This window comes from Muscardinus avellanarius (assembly GCF_963383645.1).
Source record: "Muscardinus avellanarius genome assembly, chromosome: 13".
NCBI lineage: Eukaryota > Metazoa > Chordata > Mammalia > Rodentia > Gliridae > Muscardinus > Muscardinus avellanarius.
Window position 1 is genome coordinate 35,999,483 of NC_137799.1, and position 23,749 is coordinate 36,023,231.

The window sequence follows — 23,749 nt, forward strand, 5'->3', positions numbered from 1 at the left end:
GGGTGCAGGCGGGGGAGCAGAGGAACCTACTCTTTCTTAACTCAGGCCATAACTCTTCAGGAAGCGCTCAGCGCTGGGAGGCGCAGCGGCGGCGCGGGGCTGGGCAGCCGCTGAAGCCCACACCGCAGGACCTCTCCAGCGGGGCGGAGGCTGGCGGAGCTTCCCGGAACCCGGGCCCTCCCCGGGCGGCGGCGGAAGGGGGCGGAGCGGCGGCGGCCGGGCCGGGCGCGGGCGATGGGCGATGGGCGAGGGCGGGCTGCCCCCGGCCCTCCAGCTGCTGCTGCGCGCCTGCGACCAGGGCGACACGGACACGGCGCGGCGGCTGCTGGAGCCCGGGGCGGAGCCGGCGGCGCGCGGCGCGGAGCCCGAGGCGGGCGCGGAGCCCGCGGGGCCCGGGGCGGCGGCGCCGGTGCCCGTGGACGGCTCGGACGAGGCGGGCAACTCGGCGCTGCAGCTCGCCGCGGCCGGCGGCCACGAGCCGCTCGTGCGCTTCCTGCTGCGCCGGGGCGCCGCGGTCAACAGCCGCAACCACTACGGCTGGAGCGCGCTGATGCAGGCGGCCCGGTGAGCGGGGCGGGCGGGGGCCGGGCTCGCCCAACTTCTGCCAGGCGCGGACGGGCGGTTCAAGGAACCCCCAGGCGCCGCCGGAGAAACTTCGGCCTCTCAAAACAGAACCTGGGAGCCAGGCGCGGAGCCCGCTTGTCATCTCAGTACGGGGGGGGGGGGGCTGAGACAAGGGGAATTGCAGGTTCGAGGCCAGTCTTAGCAACTTAGGGAGTGACCGTTGGAAAATAAGATTAAATAGAGTTAAGGGGGTAGGTCAGAGGTGGGATGCCCAGGGGTTCAATCCCAGTATCACCAAAATAAACAAGCAAACAGCTGGGAGATTGGATAGAATCTTAGCCACGCGGGATCTGAGGCGGCCATTCATTCCATCTTGCAAGAATGGTTGCCTAAGAGCCTGCCTCCCACCCTGGCCTGGTGGTGGGGGTCCTGCGGGACCCGCTAAAGTCTCCACCCCTGGCAGCTCGCAAGACAAGGAACAGGCACGATCGGGAAGGTTTGGGGAGCTCTGGGAGCAGCTGATCCAGTATAGAGAGGATTTGGTAGAAAGGTCCCGACCAGAGGTTGGTTGAGAATGAACAAGGACAGACTAAGAAAGGAAGGTGGGAGCCACTTAATGGGAGGGCCATGCGAAGCCGGGTGTTAGGCCAGAGGTGGGCTGGAAGTAATGGATGAGGAGCCCTCCCTGTAGGAAAAGGCCCCTGCCAGGGGTTGCGGCTGAGAAATTCCACAAACCTAAGAGCACCTGGGAGACGCTGCAGTTTCTAGGCAGAGTGACAGGATCAGGTCTGTATTTGGAGGAGAATGGACCGGAGGGGTAGGATCTAGGCAAGGCGGTTAGGAGGCGACTGTAGCAGCCCAAGGAGAGGTGGTGGTGGCCTGGACCAGAGGAAGTCAGTGGAGGGCGATCTGGGTGAGTGTGGATGCACTCAGGAAGAACATCTGGATGACTGCCTGACCCTGGGGCAGGTCAGAAGAGAAAGAGAGACCACAAAGAAGAACTCTGAAATTTCTGGTGATTGCAGCAGATAGAGTGAGCTAGAAAACACAGGAGAAGGGGTTGATTTGAGAATGGACCTAGCCTTCAAGGGTACATCAAGTTGGGGGTCTGTGGTTGACCCCCCTCAAGAAGAAGTGCCTAGCAGGGAGTGAAACAGGGGAGTCTGGAGGGCTGAGGAGCGTCAGCCCCAGGGGATAGGCGGTTAGGAGCATACTGAAGACTGCTGGAGTTTTGGAGTAGGAGGGATTGTCAAAGTTGAATATGTCAGTTAAGAATGATACTTGGAATATATGCCTTTTTTTTTTTTTTTTTTTTTTTTTTTTGGTGGTACTGGGGTTGGAACCCAGGGGCTTTCTACCTCCGGGCTATACCCTCAGACCTATTTTATATTTTATTTGGAAACAGGATCTCACTAAGTTGCTGAGAGCCTCACTAAGTAGCTGAGGCTGGCTTCGAACCTGTGTGATCCTCCTGTCTCAGCCTCCCAAGCGCAGGGATTACAAGTGTGAGCCACCACACCCAGCGAATATATGCCATTTTTAACATGATCCACGTTATGATGTGAGACTACAGTGTACCAGTTTAAAAAAAAAAAAAGAATGACACTTGGCCAGCACCTATAATCCCATTAGTTGGGAGGCTGAGACAGAAGGATCACAGGTTTGAGGTCAGCATGCAGTAACTTAACAAGATCCTGTTTCAAAATATAAATAAATAGGGCTGGAGGGGGGATTAACTTAGAAGTAGAATGCCTCTGAGCAGTGGTGCTGGTTCAACCCCCAGCACCATAAAATAAGCAAGCAACCAAACAGATAAAGGGCTGGGGGAGTAGTTTAGTGGTTGAGTACCCCTGGGTTTCATCCCCAGTAACCCCCCCACACACATACACACAGGACAGCCAATTGTACCAGCCATTGCTACACTAAATCTCATGGCTTTATTAAAGCAACAGACATTTATTTAGCATACAGTTCTGCCATGCTGGGCTCGTCTGTCTTCCTTACACACATGCAGTCAATCCCATGCCCACATCCGTGGAAGGGAGCTGGATGGCTGTGGGCTCTGGGGCTGGGGGGAGTGGACTGCTTCTCTTTCAGGCTAGCTGGGGCTGTCATGCGTCACAGGCAAGGTTCCTAGGATCTACAAGCATGCTAATGACTCCTGCTACTTTCTCTTGGCTCAAGAAGTTACAAGGTCATACCAGATTTGAAGAGTAAGATATGGGCTCTACCACTTGATGGAAAAGAGTTGCAATATCACATTGCCAAGTGCCTGGAGATGGGCTTTGCAAATCTTTTTTTTTTTTTTTTTTTTTTTTTTCGGGTCTGGGGATGGAACCCAGAGGCATTCAACCTCTGAACTACACCCCGTGCCCTATTTTTTATTCTTTATTTTGAAACCAGGTCTTACTGAGTTGCAGAGGGCCTAAGTAGCTGAGGCTGTCCGCGAACTGCGATCCTCCGGTCTCAGCCTCCCGAATGCTGGGATTACAAGCATGTGCCACCACGCCCAGCTGCTTTGCAAATCTTAACCCATCTCACTGTTAAAACAGCCCTGTGCGGTGGTCACTCTTAACCACCATTTACAGAAAAGGAAACAGTCTACTGCCACACAGCTATCAAGTGGAAGAGCCAGGATTTGACCTGGGTAGTCTGACTCTAGAACCTGCCAGTTCTTATTGGTTTTACCAGATGGAACCTGGAGAAACGCTGGCATTTAGAGATTGGAGTAGTTGGGGATTTAAGAAGGATTTCAAGAACAGCTACTGGTGGGTGTCCCTGTGGAGGGACAGGGCAGAGGCACACTGATCTAGCAGTGACAGAAGAGCCTGGATGGGGAGGGCTGGCCCCAGGGCGATGGAGGGGGTGGGTGCGAGCGCACAGTGCAGATCAACCTGTCACTGGGCTGGGTTCTGGGATTATGGAAGATGCTTGCCCGGGGTTTAAGGAAGTCTTTTAGTATGGGAGCGATTTGGATTTCTTTTCTTTTCTTTTTTTTTTTTTTTTTGGTGGTACTGGGGTTCCTGGAAGCCGGTCTATCTCCGGGCTACACTCCCAGACCAGACCTATTTTATTTTTGGAAACAGGGTCTCCTAAGCCAGCGCACGCGGCTGGCTTCGAACCTGCGCGATCCTCCTGTCTCTGCCTCCCAAGCGCGGGGATTACAAGCGTGCACCACCACGCCCGGCCGGATTTCTTTTTTTTTTATCAGTGATGACATCAGTCATGAAGGATCATTGGAGGAGAAGAATCTCTGGGTTGGGTTACCATTGTTACTTATTAAAAAATGTCTTCTTAGTTTGTCTTTTTTAAGAAGGGATACTCTTAATTCCTGAATAGGTAATATGTTCAGAAGAGTCAAACATAAAACACTTCTGAGGATGCTATGTACATATGCAAAATTATCAGTGTCAATCTCAATATCGTGTATGGAGAAGGGGAGGGAGTAGGTGGGAGCTGGGCACTCACCTAGTGCTGTGTGCATGTGTGTGCCTTTCACTCTGAACTTCATTATCATGTGAGATGGCCATATGCCAATACAGGCATACTTAAAAAGATTCAAACATGGAACCGCACGCAGTACATCCGATGGTGTACAGTGAAGTCTCCCACCTGCATCCACCACCCACCCCTCAGATTCTTGCATAACCTTCCAGAGCATCTTTATACCAGAGTTTCTCCACCTTGTTACCACTGACATTCTGGCCGGGATCATTCTTCTTTGGAGTTGTCCTCGAGCATTAGCTAGTCCGAGCAGACTTTAGGGCAGGGGATCCCACGGTAGAATCCTCACCATGGCTGCGTATCACAGGGAAGTCTTTTCTGCCCCAGTGCCTCCCCCCTCGAGCTTAGTTTCTTCTAGGAAGCCTGCCATGCTGTGCCTTGTTCTCCGGTCTCTCTGCGCCAGGAAGGCCTCAGTAGCAATGTCCACCATGCCACATTATAGCTGTCTACCTTCCTCAGTGGTACCCACACTTAGCCACACCCGAGAACCAAAGGCAATTTCCAAATAGAGATTCCTGAGTTCCCCTTCTGGACATTGTGAGCCAGGAGGCCTGAACTCTGGGGGAGTGGATGGGGAGAGCAGGGACTCTGAGAACAGGCTTCCCAGGGACTCTGGGGTTTAGGATCCACTGGTATGCACCTCATCTCTGAACTCCACTAGCCCAAGGGGTGGGACCCGGGTGAACCCCTCAAGGTACGTACTGAGGATTTTGGGTCTGGTCTGCAGGATGTCTCAGAGACCCCTGGTTGCTGGTTTCTGCCACTCATCAAGTTGTGTGGGATGGTCATTGTCCTCTGATGAGTTTCAGGTAGTGAATTTCTGTGAATCTTGACGGAGCAGGAGACAGAATTAACCTGTGATGGTTAGCGCATGATAATTTAAGATTCTCAGAGCACTTTGTTCTGTAAAATTTGGTGGTATAAAAAGAGCTGGGAGTTGTGGCCCAGATGTCCAGTCTTTGTCACTTCTGAATCAAGAGACTTTGGACTGCTTTCCTCTCCGTGGTGGTTCTCTGCACGGATGCTGTTTTGAGAGCCTTGGTGTGGTACGCTCTTTTGTTCAGTCCTGTGAGAACAGGGTAGGGTCTGACTCCCTTGTGAGAGCACTAGAATCCGCTCTTGCTTGTCCACAGACCCTGGGCAGGGCCTGGGGCTTTAGAGTTAGTGTCCCTGGGTTGGTAACACTGACTGCTGCTCAGAGGCCATCTGCCCATGTTGAGCTGCACTCCAGATCTGCTGCCATTGTTCCTTGGTGTGGAGGAATCATGTACTTCCTGGAGTGTAACGGTCTGCCTGTCAGTCTCAGGTGAGGAGGGCCCATGAGTAGGCACTTGTCAGCCTTGTGCCCTTCTTCCCTGAGTCCAGATGTGCCTCCTGCTGCTCTTTAGATGATGCTCTGGTAGCCACCACAGCCTGAGTGAGAGTCTTTTTCCTGCCCTTCAGTGTCCCATAGCTCATCACTGGGCCTGGCCATCAGAGGCCCTGTGCCTGCACTTGGAGACTTTAAAGTCACCATTTCTGATATTGAAACCTCCACAAAAGACCAAAGTGTGTGTGTGTGTGTGTGTGTGTGTGTGTGTGTGTGTGTGTGTCTCTCTCTCTCTCTCTCTCTCTCTCTCTCTATATATATATATATATATATATATATATATATTTTTTTTTTTTTTTACAGTCCTGGGGATGGAACCCAGGGGCATTCTACCTCCAAGTTACACCACCAGCCCTATTTTTATTCTTTATTTTGAAACAGGGTCTCATTGAATTGTAAAGGGCCTCACTAAGTAGCTGAGGCTGTCCACAAACCACGATCCTCCTGTCTCAGCCTCCCAAATGCTGGGATTACAAGCGTGCACCACCATGCCCAGCTCCAAGTTCTGTACTTTAAATAAATTAGACCATTTATTTAAGAAATAGGTACTACAGTTATACTTTGAAGAAATGAAGCACAGAAAAGTTAAGCGACTTGTCCAAGACCAAACAGCTAGTAAGTAGGACGGTCAGATTCACGCCCAGACATGTGGCCCCAGAGCCTGTACTGCCAGCCATGAATCCAGCAATTGATAATTTTCTTCTTGGTGTCTGTGGCAAGGAAGTGATTCTCCAGGTTTGCCAGCAACTCTGGACCAGAGGACAGTGTGGCATGGTGTTACTCTGGTCCTGACTTCACCTTGGCCTCTTCCCCTGCCTGTAGGAGCATCCGAGCAGGATACTCAGCCTGGTTCTGGGTGGTGGGGACCTGTAGCAGTTCTTCAAACACAGATGTTAATTGCTGAAATTAATTGATAATCAGAGCACCTGCTCAGAGAGCCCCTAGCACCCCCATCTCCGGTAATTACCTAATAGAAATTTAGCATCCGAAAAAGTATCTCAGCCTCCCTTGAATCTTTTCCTACTTTCAGCCTAATTGAATGCTTTCTGGGGCTACCTGAGAGTTCAGAAAACATTCCAAATTTTAATATTTCTGCCCAAACTCAGCCCTCATCTTCCTTTGTAAAAACTGAGTGGGCCTGAAGGGCTGAGAATGATGGTCCAATTTTGACCCTGTCACTTGCAAATTGAGATTAATTGCTTCCTACTCTAATCTGCAGTTTCCTTATCTGTGAAATGAGAGGTAATGAGTTCATCCCAGGGCTTACTAAGATCAAACGAGATAAAAATCGGGATCACCTTGTAATCTGCTGTAAGGAATTATGCTAGATTTTTATCTTATGCTCCATAACTAAAGAGTGTGTAATCTTTAGGAAATCTCTCCTGCACTGGAGGAGTCTGGACCTTCCCCCACCCTTGGTCATTCCCTTTATGGTTTTATGTACTTTCTCCCTGGATAAAGGTCCTGAGCTCCAGGAGAGGCCAGTGTCTGTGTTAGGGGTCTTTGCTGAGAACTGTGGACTCAGACTTGTCCTAGGAAAGCTCACAGTCAAATGGGGGAGACAGCCAGTTTTAGAAGGAGGGCTCACGTGCAGATGGAGTGAGGTACAGAATTGTGGGTGCTCAGAAGAGGGATGACCTGGCCTGCTGGAGTTCAGTCTGGCAGCTGCACAGAGGAGGCGCAATCTGAGCAGAAGCCTGGCAGGTTCAGTGGATGGGGATGTGGGGGCAGGGAGGGCAGGAGAGGGGGCTGTAACTGGTGAGTTTCAGAAACCTGGCTGGAGGGCAGGAGGGCGTGGTCAGGGAGCTGGGAGGAGATGAGGTCAGTTAGCTGGTGACCCGTTGCTGTTAGGGTTCATGTCCCAGAAGGTATTTGTAAGTTCAGCGGGAGCCACAGACCAGCTCAGCCTGGTGCTGCCTGCACGGTGGTGAGGGGGGGAGCCCGGCTTAGATGCAGCATAATCCCTCTGCCAGAAAGGAGGGGGAGCAAGAAACTCCCAAAGCCACCCGACGACGGTGCAGATGTGCAGTGGCGGGGTGCCCCCCCTATTGTCCTTTCCTGTTTAGTTCCGGACCTAACAAACCAGAACTTTTCTGCCCAGCAGCAGTGTTGAGCAAAGGCAGAGCTTTTGTTGGGAAGAGGCGGTGTTTCTCTCTTCGTGGTATTGGGGGGATGGTGGGTGCACAATGGTTTCCTCTAGGGTCCATGCACTGCCCTAGCCCAACCTTTGTGGAGGAAGGTTTGGTCTCTGCCAAGTTCTCCGCCACCTGCAGTGAACATTCCTGCCAGCAGGTGGGAGCAGATCTGTGGGCCGTTCCTTCGTCCCTGGTCACACCTCCTGGCTGGAGGTGGGTGTGTTGGTGTTCTGGGAACTGAGAGGGTAGAAGTGAATCACACTTGGGCCCCGCCTGTGGCAGAGGCATACCAGGCTGGAAAGCAGAATAAAATGACTCTGGGGTGTGGGAGGCAACGTGCTTAAGGGAGAGGAGAGGGCAGCAGGATTCAGAGGCCCTGGCTTTGACCCTGGGTGATGCTGGCACCTCAGAATATATGATGGGAGCCAGAGGTGGTGACGCAGGCTTGTAATCCTCACACTTGGGAGGCTGAGACAGGAGGATCGCACAGGTTTGAAGCCAGCCTCAGCTACTTGGTGAGGCTCTCAGGAACTTAGTGAGACCCTGTTTCCAAATAAAGTATAAAATAGATCTGGGAGTATAGCCCCAGGGGTAGAAAAGCCACTGGGTTCCACCCCCAATACCCCCCCAAAAAAAAGTATATGTGATGGGTAACAATTAGACTAACATTGATTAGCTGCTTCCTTTGGTCAAGCACTGTTCCAGTTGCTACACATAGACACAGATGCACACACTTACACCTCAGCAACCTGGAATTAGGTTCATTTCTAGCCCTGTTTTACTGATCAGGAAATGAAGAAGCCAAAATTCTGTCTCCATCTCCAGGCCCTGCAGCTGGTGGATGGGAAAGCTGGATTTTTTTTTTTTTCAGTACTGGGGATTGAACCCAGGGGCATTCTACCTCCGAGCTATGCTCCCTGCCCTATTTTTATTCTTTATTTTGAAACAGGGTCTCACTGAGTTGCAAAGGGTCTCTCTAAGTAGCTGAGGCTGTGTGAACCGCGATCCTCCTGTCTCAGCCTCCCAAATGCTTGGGGAGCTGGATTTTGACCTGGGCAGGGAACTTGCTTTCTTGTAATGGTGCATCTGTCGGACCAGGGTGGTGCCAGACATCAGAAACAGCTTTGGTGCCTTCTGTAGTTCACGGCAATTGAGAATTGCATGAGCTCTCTCTCCTTATCGTGTCCCCTGTCTAATGTCACTCATTCTCCATCTTGTTGGCAGATTTGGGCACGTGAGCGTGGCACACCTCCTTTTGGATCATGGGGCTGATGTCAATGCCCAGAACCGGCTGGGAGCCAGTGTGCTCACCGTGGCCTCCAGGGGCGGCCACCTGGGCGTGGTGAAGCTGCTCCTGGAAGCTGGTGCCTTTGTGGACCATCATGGCCCCTCGGGGGAGCAGCTGGGGATGGGGGGCAGCAGGGATGAACTGCTGGACATCACGGCCCTGATGGCTGCCATTCAGCACGGTCACGAGGCCGTGGTACGTCTGCTAATGGAGTGGGGTGCAGACCCCAACTGCGCGGCCCGGACTGTGGGCTGGAGCCCGCTGATGCTGGCCGCGCTCACTGGGAGGCTCGGCGTGGCCCAGCAGTTGGTGGAGAAGGGAGCCAACCCCGACCACCTCAGCGTGCTCGGGAAGACCGCCTTCGAGGTCGCCCTTGACCGCAAGCACAGGGACCTCGAAGACTACCTGGACCCACTGACCACCGTCCGGCCCAAAACAGGTCAGGCCGCGCCACTCCAAACTATGCTTCGGTGGCAGTGATGACTGCCTGACCGGAGAGACACAGGGAAATCAGAACCCAGCCCTGCGGATGAGTAGGATGTGAGCTGCTATTGCTTAGGAGCCAGACGAGGCACCTGCTACAGGCGGGTTTCTGTCTACCCTCCAGAGTCTGATGTGGGCTTAGGAGCCAGACGAGGCACCTGCTACAGGCGGGTTTCTGTCTACCCTCCAGAGTCGGATGTGGCTCTGGAGAAGAGCCTGGAAAGTTATGTATCAAGCCCTCTCCTTGATACAGGGGGTCCCAGGGTCCTTCTAGAACAGAGGTCAGCAAACCTTTTCTGTAAGGGCTAGAAAATAAATATTTCAGGCTTTGTGGACCATACACTCACTGTCAAAACTACTCAATTTGGTTAGAACGAAAGCAGCCATACATACTATGTGGCTATGTCCCAATAAAATATAAAGATAGTCAGTAGGCCTTCGGGCTGCTGTTGGCCAAGCCCTGCTCTAGAACAGTGTGACCAACCTCCTCGGCCAGAAGTGAGTCCCCAAAGAGCAGTTCACAGATAATTACCAAAACCTAGGCGTTTTGAGTGTTTTCTTTTTTTTCAAACACTTAATAGTGTGGCCTAGTTGCTTTTTGCCATTTTTCTGGCATTTAAAAGGTTACTTAAGCTGGGCGTGGTGGTGCACACTTGTAATCCCAGCACTTGGGAGGCTGAGACAGGAGGATCCCACAGGTTCGAAGGCAGCCTCAGCTACTTAGTGAGGCTCTCAGAAACTTAGTGAGACCCTGTTTCCAAATAAAGTATAAAAAATAGGTCTGGGCTGGGCGTGGTGGCACACGCTTGAAATCCCCGCGCTTGGGAGGCAGAGACAGGAGGATCCTGCTGGTTCGAAGCCAGCCTCGCTGGCTTAAGAGACCCTATTTCCAAATAAAAATATAAAATAGGTCTGGAAGTATAGCCTGGGGGTAGAAGGGTTTCCAGGAACCCTAGTACCACCAAAAAAAAAAAAAAAAAAAAAAAAAAGAAATAGGTTTGGGAGTATAGCCTGGAGGTAGAAACGCCCCTGGGTTCCACCCCCAGTACCTAAATAAATAAATAAATAAATAACTTAAACAATCCTGGGGATCTGCCACAGGACACACTGCATTTTAAAACCGTTAGCTCATCACACGCCGTAGGACCGTGAAGCACAGGGTCACAGTATCATGCACAGCCTGGGTACCCAGCACAGTTGGAGACCAGCGCTGACCTCCCGTGGAGCAGACCCAGTTAGGGGCTGGGGTCTAGGATGTGTTAATTGTCCCTCCAGGACTTCTACATCTTCTTTCATAAAATAGTCATAATAAATGTGCTTCCCTTATATTTTGTGGGAAATAGTAAGGTCATGTTTATAAAATGTTTGTCCCAGTGCCTGGCATATAGATAGCACCCAATGAGACAAAGCAATTATAGTATGCTTTTTTTTTTTTTTTTGGCGGTACATGGGTTGGAACCCAAGGGCATTCTACCTCTAGGCGATACCCCTAGCCTTATTTTTTATTTTTTATTTTGAAACAGGGTCTCATTGAGTTGTAAAGGGCCTCACTAAGTAGCTGAGGCTGTCTGCAAACCGTGGTTTTTCTGTCTCAGCCTCCCAAATGCTTAAAATATGCTTTTATTGATCACAAATCCTTTCAGTTGTTTCACAATTATTTGAGTGTCTGCTACATACTTGGCACCATTCAAGACACCTGCAAAATGTCAATCAATGGTAGGACCTTACCTACCTTGGAGGACCTTGGCCTCCATAGGGGAGACAGACAGGAAAAGGAAAGTAAATGCATTAAACACTGTAGTATGATAGAGGGTGCTAGGAGGTATTAAAGCCGTCACTGTCATGGTTGTGGCACGAGGGTCAGAGCAGGTTTCCCTCCTTGGCATGAGGCAGGGGCTGCTCTTAAGTAGACAACACACTGAGGCCCAGAGCAAGGAGACGCCGCAGCCCAGGGTCACTGGGGATCAGGGCACGGCAGGGCCAGACTGAGCTGTGGGTGATTAACTCCTACAAGGGGACTGCATAGCAGTCAGCATTAATGGCGAGGGACACATTTATTTTTCTGTCAAAGGATCCTAGTATAAAAAGGCCCCACCCACAGCAAATTAGAGTTGTGAATACTTAAAGATGTGTGATGCATTTCCTAAGGACACATCATTTCTTGGTAGTAGTTCACAGGCAGAATTAGATGGGTTTTGTGGCCCTGTCTGCGGTTGACATGGAGAATCCTGGAGTTCAGTGGGCAGCCTCACTGGAGTCATTGCTGGTGGCTGGTAGAGACAGCAGTTCTCTTGGAATGGGGTTTTCGTGTTTCCGAAGCATTTTCCCACCTGTGTTTATATCGCCATCAGATCCCTGCGGCGGCCTGGTGAGGTGGATGCTGTCTCCATGTTAGTGATGAGGAGCAGTTCTCTCTAGAAATGTGCACGCAGAGTCGCATACTAACTCCACACTCTGTGCCCCTCACACCGGCTGGGGTTTTCACCTCCTCCCAGCTGTCCAAGAGGGCTGATCTCCACCAGGCAGCCCGAGTTCTGTTGTAGCTGCTCCTCCCAGGTGATGCAGGAAGTCCTGCGTGCAGGTCCCCGACCCAGCAGACTGGTTTGAATGTATCTGCTTCCTGGCAGGAGGAGGAACCTGCTGGTCCACCCTTGGAGGGAGGTGTGGAGTCTGCACTGGGGAAGGGCTAACACTGGGTGGGAACCCTGGGAGCCCACTGAAGTGCAGGGGCCAGCAAGAAAACATCCAGCAGTGATGGCCAGCAGGCAGCTGTGCCTACAGGTCTCAGCAGGGAGGCACACTCAGATTGCTTAGCACCTGGGAAGGAAGTTAAAAATTAACATTGACTCCCCTGGTGGCTGCATCTACAACCCGCCATTGAGCCCAGCTGCTCTGGGTCTCAGGGTCCTCTGCCTTAGAATCTTCTCACAATTGTACATTTAGTTTTTAGAAGAAAAGAATCATTGGCTTTTACTATTCTTATAGGAATCCAAGTTTTTCCAAGACTGTCTTTTTCAATATATCTAACAAAGGTCATTTTTTTTTTTTTGGTGGTACTGGGGTTCCTGGAAACCTTCAAACCTTCTACCTCTGGGCTACACTTCCAGACCTAATTTTATTTATTTGGAAACAGGGTCTCTCAAGCCAGCAAGGCTGGTTTTGAACCTGCATGATCCGCCTCCTAAGCGCGGGGATAACAAGCGTGCGCCACCACGCCCAACAAAGGTCATTCTAAAGTTTGCAGTACGTGAAAGCCATCTCTTCATTAGTGGTCAGGACCGTGGTCTGTCTCTGAAGTGTTCTCAGAACTCTGGCAGTAGCCTTTCCAGAAGGGCTGTTAGGTAGGTCTCCAGTTAGACTGCCTCTGAGAAGCAGATCCTCTTTAAAGCTAGGCTGTGTTGTCAGATCCTTGTAACTCTGACAGTGTAGTAAACCTTTCTGTGGTTAACTTTTAAACTCTTTGTTTACCCAGATGAGGAGAAAAGGCGACCTGATGTTTTCCATGCATTGAAAATGGGTAAGTGCTTTAGGAAGTGGTTTTGGATATATAGGATCCAGGGCCACATTCTCCTGATGTAATATTAGTCTCTTTTAAGGCCACTCAGAGTACTTCAGAAAGGCAATTTGTTGTTTCCTGACTCTCCAGTTTCACCAGGGAAGTTTAGGTCTGAGAGGCCTATATTTATTATTTATTGTGGTTTTCTACCCATAGATTCCAGGTGTCCCTCCCAGGCTCCTGTTAGCCAAAGGCTGAGGCCATGCCCTGGTTTCTCCTTACCTCCAGAATGCCTCCCTGCATGCCCACCCACTCCAGTATATTGGTGCCAAAAGACTATTTAGCCTAAGATTTCTTCTCTGGATACCGACCCCACCTCTAGAAAGCCCTCTCTGATTATCAGCCCCCAGGAGACCTAAATCCTCCTCCTGCCTGCCCACAGACCTGCATCTCACTCCTGCATCTGTTCTTTTAAGATGCTAACAGCACTTGTGTCCACTATCGTCTCACTATCCCTCATAGAGAGGGATTTGAGAGTAGAGGCGGTCACGGACCCATCTTGGGAGCCCCAGATGCCCAGAGCCCACAGCAGAGGCAGGGTCCTCAATTGCTAGTGACATGAACCAGTTGAGTACAATTGTGGGTTATTTGGACTCCTGCTCTTGTTTGTAGGAAACTTCCAGCTGGTCAAGGAGATTGCTGATGAGGACCCCAACCACGTGAACATGGTCAACGGGGATGGGGCGACCCCGCTGATGCTGGCGGCGGTCATGGGTCAGCTGCCTCTGGTGCAGCTGCTGGTGGAGAGGAATGCCGATGTGGACAAACAGGACAGCGTGCATGGCTGGACGGCACTCATGCAAGCCACCTACCACGGGTCAGTGCCGTGCCGCCCCTCCACGGCAGCACCCGGGGGGCTCTGAGTAGCTGGGAGCTCCCGATGGGGTCTTCTGGCCCCAGGAGGCCACGTATCACCCAGGGCAGTGAGGACGCTGAAGTGTTCAAGGCAGACGGGAGTAGCACAGGCTGTTTCACCCTGTACCAGCCCCGCGTATCCAGATCTCCCGGTAGCCCACTGCAGAATCTCACCAGTATCCCAGAAAACCCTGGCAGGAAGGTGAAAGATAAGGTTTTCAGCTGAATAATGTGAGTGGTTCAGTCAGAAATTTCACACTGAGCTATAGGGCCCTCCTGAAGTAGCCTCTCTGTGAGCATCGGTCACTCACCCATGGGCTTCTGCGTGCCGGGGCTCACATGTCCCTTCTCACTTCATGGGTGAGGGCTGGGTGGGCTGTCACTCTCCTTTTGTGGGGTGGCATCTTGTAGTGGCTGAACTGCCCGACTCCACATAGGGACTCCTACGTTTTGTGTTGGGGGGTCATTTTACTTTCCTGCATTATCTGGAAGCACTTGTTTTTCCTTCCTTCCTTCTTTCTTCTTTCTTTCGTTCTTTTTTTTTTTTTTTTTTTTTTTTTTTTTGCAGTACTGGGGATTGAACCCAGGGGCATTCTACCTCCAAGCTATACCTCCAGCCCCATTTTATTCTTTATTTTATTTTATTTTATTATTTTTTTTGTGGTACTGGGGGTGGAACCCAGGGGCTTTTCTAACTCTGGGCTATATTTCCCAGACTTATTTTATATTTTACTTGGAAACAGGGTCTCACTAAGTTGCTGAGAGCCTCACTAAGTAGCTGAGGCTGGCTTTGAACCTGTGCTATTTTCCTGTTTCAGCCTCCCAAGTGCTGGGATTACAAGCATGTGCCATCACGCCTGGGTCTTATTCTTTATTATTATTATTATTATTATTATTATTATTAATTTTGGTGGTACTGGGGTTCCTGGAAACCTTTCTACTTCCAGGCTACACTCCCAGACCTATTTTATATTTTTATTTGGAAACAGGGTCTCTTAAGCCAGCGAGGCTGGCTTCGAACCAGCGCGATCCCCCTGTCTCCGTCTCCTAAGTGTGGGGATTACAAGCATGCGCCACCACGCCTGGCTCTTATTCTTCATTTTGAAGCAGGGTTTCACTAAGTTGTGGAGGGCCTCGCAAGTTGCTGAGGCTGGAGCAAACTGGTGATCCTCCTCTCTTAGCCTCCCAAGTACTGGTATTACAAGGGTGCACCCACACCCATCTGGAAGCACTTGTTTTTCTTATTTGACAAGTTCCCGACTTCCCTTTAAACTTCTTGGCCATTGGAGACTTTCACAGTGGAGGGGAAAGAGGAGCTCGGCATTGAGGTCTGCAGAGCCCTATGGTTTCATTTTGGTGGAGGAAGGAGCATTACAACTGATTGAAGTTGCATTTGCGTGTGGCCTGCTTAAGTGACGACACAGGAGACTGCCATTGGCCACACCCCTCTTAGATGCTTAGAGATTGTGAACTGCAGTCTATATTGTCAGCCTTGTTGCCTGGACACAAAACTGTGCCTTTGTTTCTAGGGGCTGACTGCATTAGGCAGTTTCATGTCACTACAAAGTACATGAGGCAGTTAAACTTTAAAAAGCGAAAAGGTTTTTTGGTTCATAGTTCTTCCCAGTACAAGATTGGGCAGTCCCATGGCTTTGGGTCTCTGGTGAGGGGACCAGATGGTACTGGTGGGGAGCAAGTGCTGACATCTCCAGGCCGGAAGCAGAGACAGACAGGCTGGGTCCCAGAGTCCCCTTTGAGGGCACACCCCCACTGACCTAAGGACTGCCCATAAGGCCCCATCTCTTAAAGGTCCACAGTACGTCCAATAGCTCCACCTTGGTGTTGAAGCTTTTAACACATGGACCTTTGGAAGACAATCAGGATCCAAACTCTAGCAGTGAGTGTAACTGTGGCTTTTTCTTTCCTCCCCCAGGAATAAGGAAATTGTCAAATATCTGCTAAACCAAGGGGCTGACGTCACTCTTCGTGCAAAGAACGGGTACACGGCCTTTGACCTAGTGATGCTGCTGAATGATCCCGGTGGGTTATTTCAGGAAAAGGGCTAGAAGTCTACACGTCTTTTCTCAGCTCGGGGGCAGGGTAGCTGCCCTCTCTGCGAGCTGGGCTTCGAGCCCCAGCTATCTATGAGGGAGCCAGCGTCCAGGGGTCACCTCCTGCCAGTGACCCACCTCCAGCCTTCACTCCTGGTGAAGGGTGAGGCTTGGGCCAGGTGTCCCTGAGCCTTCCAGTCCCCAGGGGGGGAGGGCCACCAAGAGCATGTCTATTTGGCAGCTCTCTCAGGTCCTACAGTGGTGTCTGCCACACAGCCAGAAACGCTGAGTGACTCCGGAGGAAGCGTCAAGGCATTTTGATGAATAAGATCCAGGATGGCGACCCCTCGTCTCGTGTGGGAGGGGCTGCAGGTCAAAGGGACCAGCCAGGATGTGGACATCATTAGCCTTTCTGGGTCCCACTGGCACCTGCTGCTCCCTCTGACCTTTCCCTGTGGTAGCAGGCTTTCTTCTGGGCCAGGGGCTTCCAGTTAGGGGTAGGGTCCCTTTGCTGTGTCCCCCTCGTACAGCGCTGGAGTTTCAACCCAGAGGGAGAGAAGCTGAGGCCCTTCTGAGCAACAAGGCTTTGGGCTCTGCGCCAGCATCCCAATTGCCAGCTCAGCCACAGAGCAGCCTTTTACCTTGCACCCCTGAGCAGGGCGTTCCTGTGCCACTTGCACAGGGGACAATGCCAGGTGCTTACAGTGTTGGGAAGGAATTCCCTTGAATAGTCAAGACACATTTTTGGGCTGAGTGCTAATGTCACACCTTGTAAATTAAGCACAAGAAGCTGCATGGCGGGCAGGGCACCCTTCCTAATCGCTAGTGCTGCCCCTGTCCCATCCCTGTTGAAGGCCCCTGCCTGTCGAGGTGCACACGAGGTTCCTTGGAGATGAAGAGCAATGAGAGAAGCAGGGACTCACATCTTCTTGCAGAGATGAGGCGGCCAGGCCCCAGGTGGAAGTTAACTGACCCAGCCAGAGGGTAGGGTCTGCCCGCCCAGGCCAAGGGGTCTGCACTGCCCAGTGAGCTCTCCTCCCTGCCAGGACTTTGCATTATTCAGAATCAGTCTCTTGCTGGTCATCCCAGCCTATCTCCACCCGCACTGGCAATCTCGTCTCTTTCAGTACATTCCTTCTCCTTTTCTCTTCCCCTTCCCAATAAAACAATCTGCCCCCAGATGATAGTTGTTTTTTTTTTTTCTGGTAGGTTTTTTAAATGAAATTTTTAAAAATGAAATTTCCCAAGAAACATGTGGCTTTTACTAAACACCTTGGAGAGAAAGAAAAGCAGCAGTCATCAAGAGGAAAAAGTGGCATTAGTAGATTAGAATGTGTGTGTGTGTGTGTGTGTGTGTGTGTGTGTGTGTTTGTGTGTGTGTGTGTGTTTACTTGCTTATTCTAAAGGACACAGGCGAAATCCAGGTGAAGAGGTTTGCAGGAAGCAGTCAGGAGGCCAGCGCAGGAGCTTCTGTCTTGGTGAAGCTGATGCTTCCACCTGAGGCTCCAGGTCTTGACTGCTCCTTCTCTCCTAATTATTTATTTATTTTTATTTTTTGGCAGTGCTAGGGGTTGAACCCAGGGCCTTGTGTGCACTAGACAAGCACTCTGTCACCAAGCTATACCCCAACCCCCAAGTATTTTCTTCTCAATCTTATTCAGTGCTTTTTTTTTTTTTTAAATATAACCTAGTTGAGTTAAAAATAACCGATAATGCTTAACCTCTCTTAAGCTCCTATGCCAAGTACTTAAAATGCTGCAAAGGAATTCCCTTGAATCCTCAAGACACGTTTTGTGGTGGGTGCTAATGTCACACGTTGTCAATGAGTCACGGAGACGCTGCACTGTATGCCTGTGATCACACAGCAGGGCAGGGCAGAGGCCGGACTCGAGCCCCTTCACAGGGCTCCGCCCACTGCTGTCCTGGTGGAGTGGGCTTCGGGCTTTCCCTCCTGGTTCGGTAGGCGAAGCCTGCCGGCTCCACTTCCCCACCTTGACGATCAGGTGGAGAGGTAGGAGTTGAGCTCCTGGCCCTGGAGTTGTTCTAACCCTGGTACAGCGGGGCTGAGTTCTAAGGTTGACAAGGGTCGCTTGTCCCCTTCCCAGGCCTTGACGGACATATCTGCAGGTAAAACGCTGCCTTTTGTGTCCATAGACACGGAACTGGTTCGACTGCTGGCATCTGTCTGCATGCAGGTGAATAAGGACAAAGGCCGGCCCAGCCACCCGCCGCCGCTGCCCCACTCGAAGGCCAGGCAGCCCTGGAGCATCCCGGTGTTGCCCGAGGACAAGGGCGGGCTGAAGGTTTGCTTTTCCCTCCCCTAAAGGGGCTGAGGGGGCCTGGGGGACAGCCTGCTGCTTCCTGTAAACCCAGGGCTGATTGAGCTGGGTGCGTCCCTGCAGGGCTGGCAAGCGAGGTGCGGTGAGCAGTAGGAAATGGTGGAGACCAGGGAAAACTGGGGTGATCGTAACCACCTGGGGGCAGCACTGGCAAGAATGTGGGTTCACCTGGCCAGAAAATCCCCTTCACCCCCCCAAAAAGAAAAACTGGAAATCCAGCTTTTGGTGTGGAAGTTCAATTTATAAATGGAGAAAAGTTCTCAAGCGCGCATGATGCAGTCCTGAGCCGGCCGCCTGCACGCACCTCCACGCAGGCTCTCGGTTTTGGCCTCTGCACCTCTGTTTGCTGATTGTGCTGCTTGGAGTCTCCCGGTGGCCCTCAGGTCTCAGCAGCTGCTTCCCAGGATTGCCAAGTCCAAGTTCTAGTTTCTGACTTTTATTGCAAGCCAAGTCTTTCTCTCCAAGTTTCTTTCTCTCCAAGTTTCTTTCTCTCCACCCTGCCATCTTGGTTTAAAACCAAATTTACAGCCAGGTGTGGCAGGCGCACATTTGTAACCCCAGTGCTTGGGAGGCTGAGACAGGAGGATTGCAGGTTCGAAGCCAGCCTCAGTAACTTAGGCTCTCAGCACCTTAGCGAGACCCTGTTCCCAAATAAGTAAAATAAGTTTTGAGGATATAACCTGGAGGTAGAAGGCCCCTGGGTTCCACCCCTAGTACCATTATAAATAATAATAATAACTAATAACAATAATAATAATAAAAACTTATTTTATTCTGGGGAAGACAGTGTAATACACTGGCCTGTCTCTCACTCCCCATTCTTTCCTGGCTTTGCTTTCATGACCATTTCTGGCTCCGGTGCCTGGTTTCTTCCTCACAGTGGTTTTTACCCAGACCCTTCCATTCCCTTCTTGCTGGTCTCCACAGGCTGTGCCCCCCCCTCCCCCAGGGCTCCCTTCCAGGTCAGGCAGTAAGCTCTGAGCACTCGGGCCCCCTCTGGGTGGGGACAGCTCAGCTCCGGCAGCAGATGGCGCAGGCCTTGGTGCAGTCCCTTGACTGCTCTCAGGCCATTGCTGGAGTAGGAGGAAGGTGCCGTGCAGGGATCAGTGTTAAGGTTTCAGGCACCTTGTGTCCCTCTGTACCTGCCTTGTATGAGGCCTGGGGCAAGTCAGTACCCTGTCTAAGTTGGCATTTCTCCACCTGCAGTGTGGCAGTTGGCTAGGTAAGGGGCAATAGATAAGGATTCCCAGGTTCTGTTTGCAATGATCAGGCAGGATTTGGAGAACAGCTGGGCCTTGTCGGGAAGGGGTGCTGGGGTTGGCGGGTAATGCCTGCCTGGTGCCCAAGAGCAAGAGTGTCTCGTCCCCAGCCCATGCTCTAAGCCCGCCCTTCCTGCTGCTCCCGCAGTATGATTCCTCTTTGGGTTCCTTTGGCAGTCCTGGTGGAACCGGATGTCCAATCGGTTCCGCAAGCTTAAGCTGATGCAGACGCTGCCCCGGGGGCTGTCGGGAAACCAGCCGTTGCCTTTCTCTGATGATCCTGAGCCAGCTCTGGACTCCACAATGAGGGCAGCCCCCCAGGACAGGACAAGACGCCCAGGACTCCCTGAGACAGCCCCCACAAACAAAGACAGCGGTAAGAGAAAGCTGCTCGCGTGGCGGTTTCCCGCATGTTCTGAGTCTGCACCTGCCACCTTTGGTCCTCCTGCCCGAGCTAGGGTAAGATGATGCTGGAATTGGACACCGCCAGATCTGGAGGGAAGAGACTAGTCAGGACACACCCCTGTAAGTGTGGTGGGATGGGCAGCGCTGGCCAGTGGCAGGCATCCCAGGTACCTGTCCCACACTCCCTCCTGAGGGACCACAGGCCAGGGCCTTTCTCTTGACTTTAATAGGTGGTTGTCAAGCCGGTCGTGATGGCGCACACTGGTAATGGGAGGATCCCAGGTTCGTGGCCAGCCTCGGCCACTTAGTGAGGCTCTCTGCAACTTAGTGAGACCCTGTTTCCAAATAAAGAATAAAACATTGGGTTGGTGGTATTAGCTCGGAGGTAGAATACCCCTGGGTTCCATTCCCAGCACCCCAGAAAAAGAAAAGTTGGTTTTCCACCTATCGCATGTGAGTTGCCTGTGGGGTAACACAGGTAGGTAGTGAGTTCCCCACTACTGGGGGTCATTCAGAAGAGTGGATGACTTCGCCAGGTCGCTGAAGGAGATTTCTGTACCGATGGGGAAAATTGATTGATTATGGAAGCTCCATGTGACAGTCGTCAGACCAGGACCAGCTCCTTTGGCACCGCTGTCCGAGACAGACTATTGAGTCGGGCACTGCACCGTCTGACCCAGCACAGCAGTGGTTTATGGGAAAGCCAGAAACATGCTCCGAGATGCCTTTTAAATGCTTTCCTTCTATTAAAATATTGAACACCAATTATTATTAAATATTTAGCCGCCCCAGAGAGTTGGCTTTCCAGGATGAAGGCCGCCCATCACACATCCTCACGCCACGGTCACGTGGGAAGTTCATTTCAGGAAACTTGCGTTTGTCTCTCAGGTCCTGGGAGCATGAGAGGAGAAAAGGAAGATGCATTATTGACAACCATGGTGAGTGTGGGGCTCTCCTGAAAGCATTCCGGTCCCTGCCAGTCACAGGGTGATGGACTTACCAGGGGGGATGTGGGCGCTTGACTTTCTTTGTGGCAGTCACAGCAGGAGCAGCTTTGGCGCTAAGGTACGGGAGGCCCTGCTGCTGCTTGGTGACCACGTGTAAGTCCTGGCCCTGTCTTCAGGCAGGGGCAAAGGGGTAGGGACTGATGGGCAGCTTTAGGGTGGAAACTCAACCACTGTGGCTGTGGAGAGCCAAGGGAGAGGAGGCAGACGGAGGGTATGTTTCCAGCCTGAAAAGAGGCCTCGGTTTCTTCATCTGTAAAATGGACACATGTCAGGGTTAGGTTCCGGTACAGAAAGCCCTCAAATAATGGTGGCATAAATGAGACAGCAGTTTATTTTTCTAAATAAAGTTCATGACTGGGGCCAGGCTTCCTGGAGATCATTTTCACCATTGGTTCCTCAAGTGTGACTTCTATTCCCAGCGTCATCCACCAGTTCAAGACAGCTGCCAGAGTTCTGGCCATTACTGCCTCGTTTCAACCAGCAGGAAGGAGGACGGGAGAAGAGGTGGCCTTGGGTATATGCCCAGTCTCTTTTGAAGATTCCTGGAACCTGGGCATGGTGGCGTACGCTTGTAATCCCAATACTTGGGAGGATCAAACAGGAGGGTTGCAGGTTCGTGGCCAGCCTCAGGAACTTAGTGAGTCTCTCTACAACTTAGACCCTGTTTCTAAACAAAAAATAAAAATTGGGCTGCATGTATAGCTCAGAGGTAGAATGTCTCTGGGTTTAATCCCTAGTATCACACACACACATACACACACACACACACACACACAGAGAGTTTCCTGGAAACTTTCACAAATCACTTTTTGTTGTTACTGTTGTTTTTTGGTGGTGGCCCTGGGAATCCTCTTGTGATCTTGTGATCCTCCTACCTCAGCCTCCCAAGTACTGAGATTACCAAAGGTACACCACCACGCCCGGCTCACATGTCACTTCTGCTTCTGTAAAGTTGGTCAAAATTTTATCACAGCTGCTTCATAGGAAGCTGGGCAGTGAAATCTTAGTTCCAGATGGTCATGGACCCGTGTAAATATCAAGGATGTGATTTCTTTTCTTTTTTTCCCCCTTTTTGGTATTGGGGATTGGACCTAGACACAGTCTACCTCCAAGCTACGCCCTCAGCCCAATCTTATGTCTTTATTTGGAAACAGGGTCTCATTAGGTTTCTGAGATCCTCCCTATGTAGCTGAGGCTGGCTTTGAACCTGCGATCCTCCTGTCTCAGCCTCCTAAGTACTGGAATAACAAGTGTGTACCACCATGTCCAGCAGGGATGTTGTTTCTAAGGAAGATGGGGAAAGTAGATACTGTTGGGCAATTTGCATCTCTGATTTAGGGGGAGATACCCTTCATGGTTGTGGGTTGTTTTGTTTTGGTACTGGAGATTGAACCCAGAGGCATTCCACCTCTGAGCTATACCTCTTGTTTGCTTGTTTGTGGTACTGGGGATGGAATCCAGGGGCATTCTACCATTGACTATATCACCAACTCTATTTTATTCTTTTATTTTGAAATAGGGTCTCACTAAGTTATTTGCAGAGGGCCTCACTAAGTTGCTGAGGCTGGCTACAAATCTGCAACGTCCTATCTCATCCTCCCAAGTACTGGGATTACAAGTTTGCTTCAGCACACCCAGCTTTTTTGAAACAGGGTCTTCTTAGGTAGCTGAGAGTCCTATGTTACTGAGGCTGTCTTCGAACCTGCTCTCCTCCTGTCTCAGCCTCCCAAAGACCGGAATTCTAGGTGTACACCACCATGGCGGCCATGGTGTTGGTTCTTAAGTTAGATCATCCCCAGCAAGTTCCTAGCATTGTGCTCGCCCCAGAATAAGTGTTGCCGTGTGACCTTGGATTTGTTATCTCACCTCTCTGAGCCTCTTGTTCTATGAAGTCAGTTTCCTGCCTCAAGTCCCTTTAGCACCAAGATCCTAGTTGTGGCCGGCAGAGGGCAGTATTGGTGAGGACAAGGAAGCAAGGCCCTCCTGCTCCTGGAGAGGACTGTCGTGGGCAGCCCTAGCTGTAGAGCCCACTCTGTGTCCCCGACCCTGTTCTATGGCGGCTGTCCACTGGTAGCCCTCACTACTGTAGAAGTCACGCCGTCCCACACTTCATCATGTGATCAAATAGCAGCAGTTACGTTCAGTATGAAGACAGAAATGCTATTATAGGAATCATGAGGGATGCAGTAAAGATTCAAAGAGGAAAATAAAATCACCCTCGATTGCACACCCAGATAGAGTCGTGGTTGGCATTTTGTGGTATATATCTTTTGAGTATTTTTCCTACGTATTTTTAGCATCTATGAATATGATATCGTGTTATATATAATAATAGCATATACCACAGCACTTACTAAATATCAGTCGCTATTCTCGGCACTTTACATATTCACCCGTTTAATCCCGCCACTTACCATGCAAGGCTGGCAGTAGGGTCTTCCCTGGGCCGTGTTGGACCTGATTTATTAACAGCTTGTCACCGCCATCTTTCTCATGTCATTGAACTCTTTTACATATCGCGTAATGGCCATGTGGAGGATGCCGCATCATGGAATGTCTCCATCCAAGAGTGACCTGCTGGACTTTGGATTTCTGTTTATTTATTGTTGTTGTTACTTAGTCACTCTTCTGAATGTTCTTATACCTCCATTTCCCCCAAGTCCTATTTGTTGGGATAGAGATCTACAAGTGGGCGAAAGGATGCATGCCAGTGGCTTCCAGAAAGTTTGCAGCAAATTAGACTCAGTTCGAGGCATGCAGATGCTCGCCCGAGCTGGGTGTACAGCTCGGGTGTCCCACCAGCTCCAGCTTGCTGCGTGGAGTTGGAGTCTGAGGGGGCAGCACACAGGACATGCTCAAGAAAACTGGGCAGCCAGCCCGACACCCAAGAGGCCTGCCCTCCACCCTGCTCTCCCGGCCACTGCTCATGGTCCC

At 51.1% G+C, this 23,749-nt stretch overlaps 1 protein-coding gene across 2 annotated transcripts in view; it reads left to right on the plus strand.

Moving 5' to 3' along the window:
• Positions 1 to 241: 241 nt before the first annotated feature.
• The window catches only part of ANKS6 (ankyrin repeat and sterile alpha motif domain containing 6), a gene marked incomplete at both ends in the record, with an annotated part of 52,934 nt that continues 29,426 nt past the window's right edge, over positions 242 to 23,749 (plus strand). For both annotated transcript variants that reach the window (XM_080709084.1, XM_080709085.1), the window contains 8 exons: positions 242 to 564; positions 8,797 to 9,299; positions 12,816 to 12,860; positions 13,512 to 13,716; positions 15,688 to 15,794; positions 17,960 to 18,108; positions 19,581 to 19,779; positions 20,697 to 20,746. In XM_080709084.1, coding sequence (XP_080565210.1) covers positions 242 to 564; positions 8,797 to 9,299; positions 12,816 to 12,860; positions 13,512 to 13,716; positions 15,688 to 15,794; positions 17,960 to 18,108; positions 19,581 to 19,779; positions 20,697 to 20,746 — 1,581 coding nt within the window. The remainder of the gene's footprint in view (positions 565 to 8,796; positions 9,300 to 12,815; positions 12,861 to 13,511; positions 13,717 to 15,687; positions 15,795 to 17,959; positions 18,109 to 19,580; positions 19,780 to 20,696; positions 20,747 to 23,749) is intronic.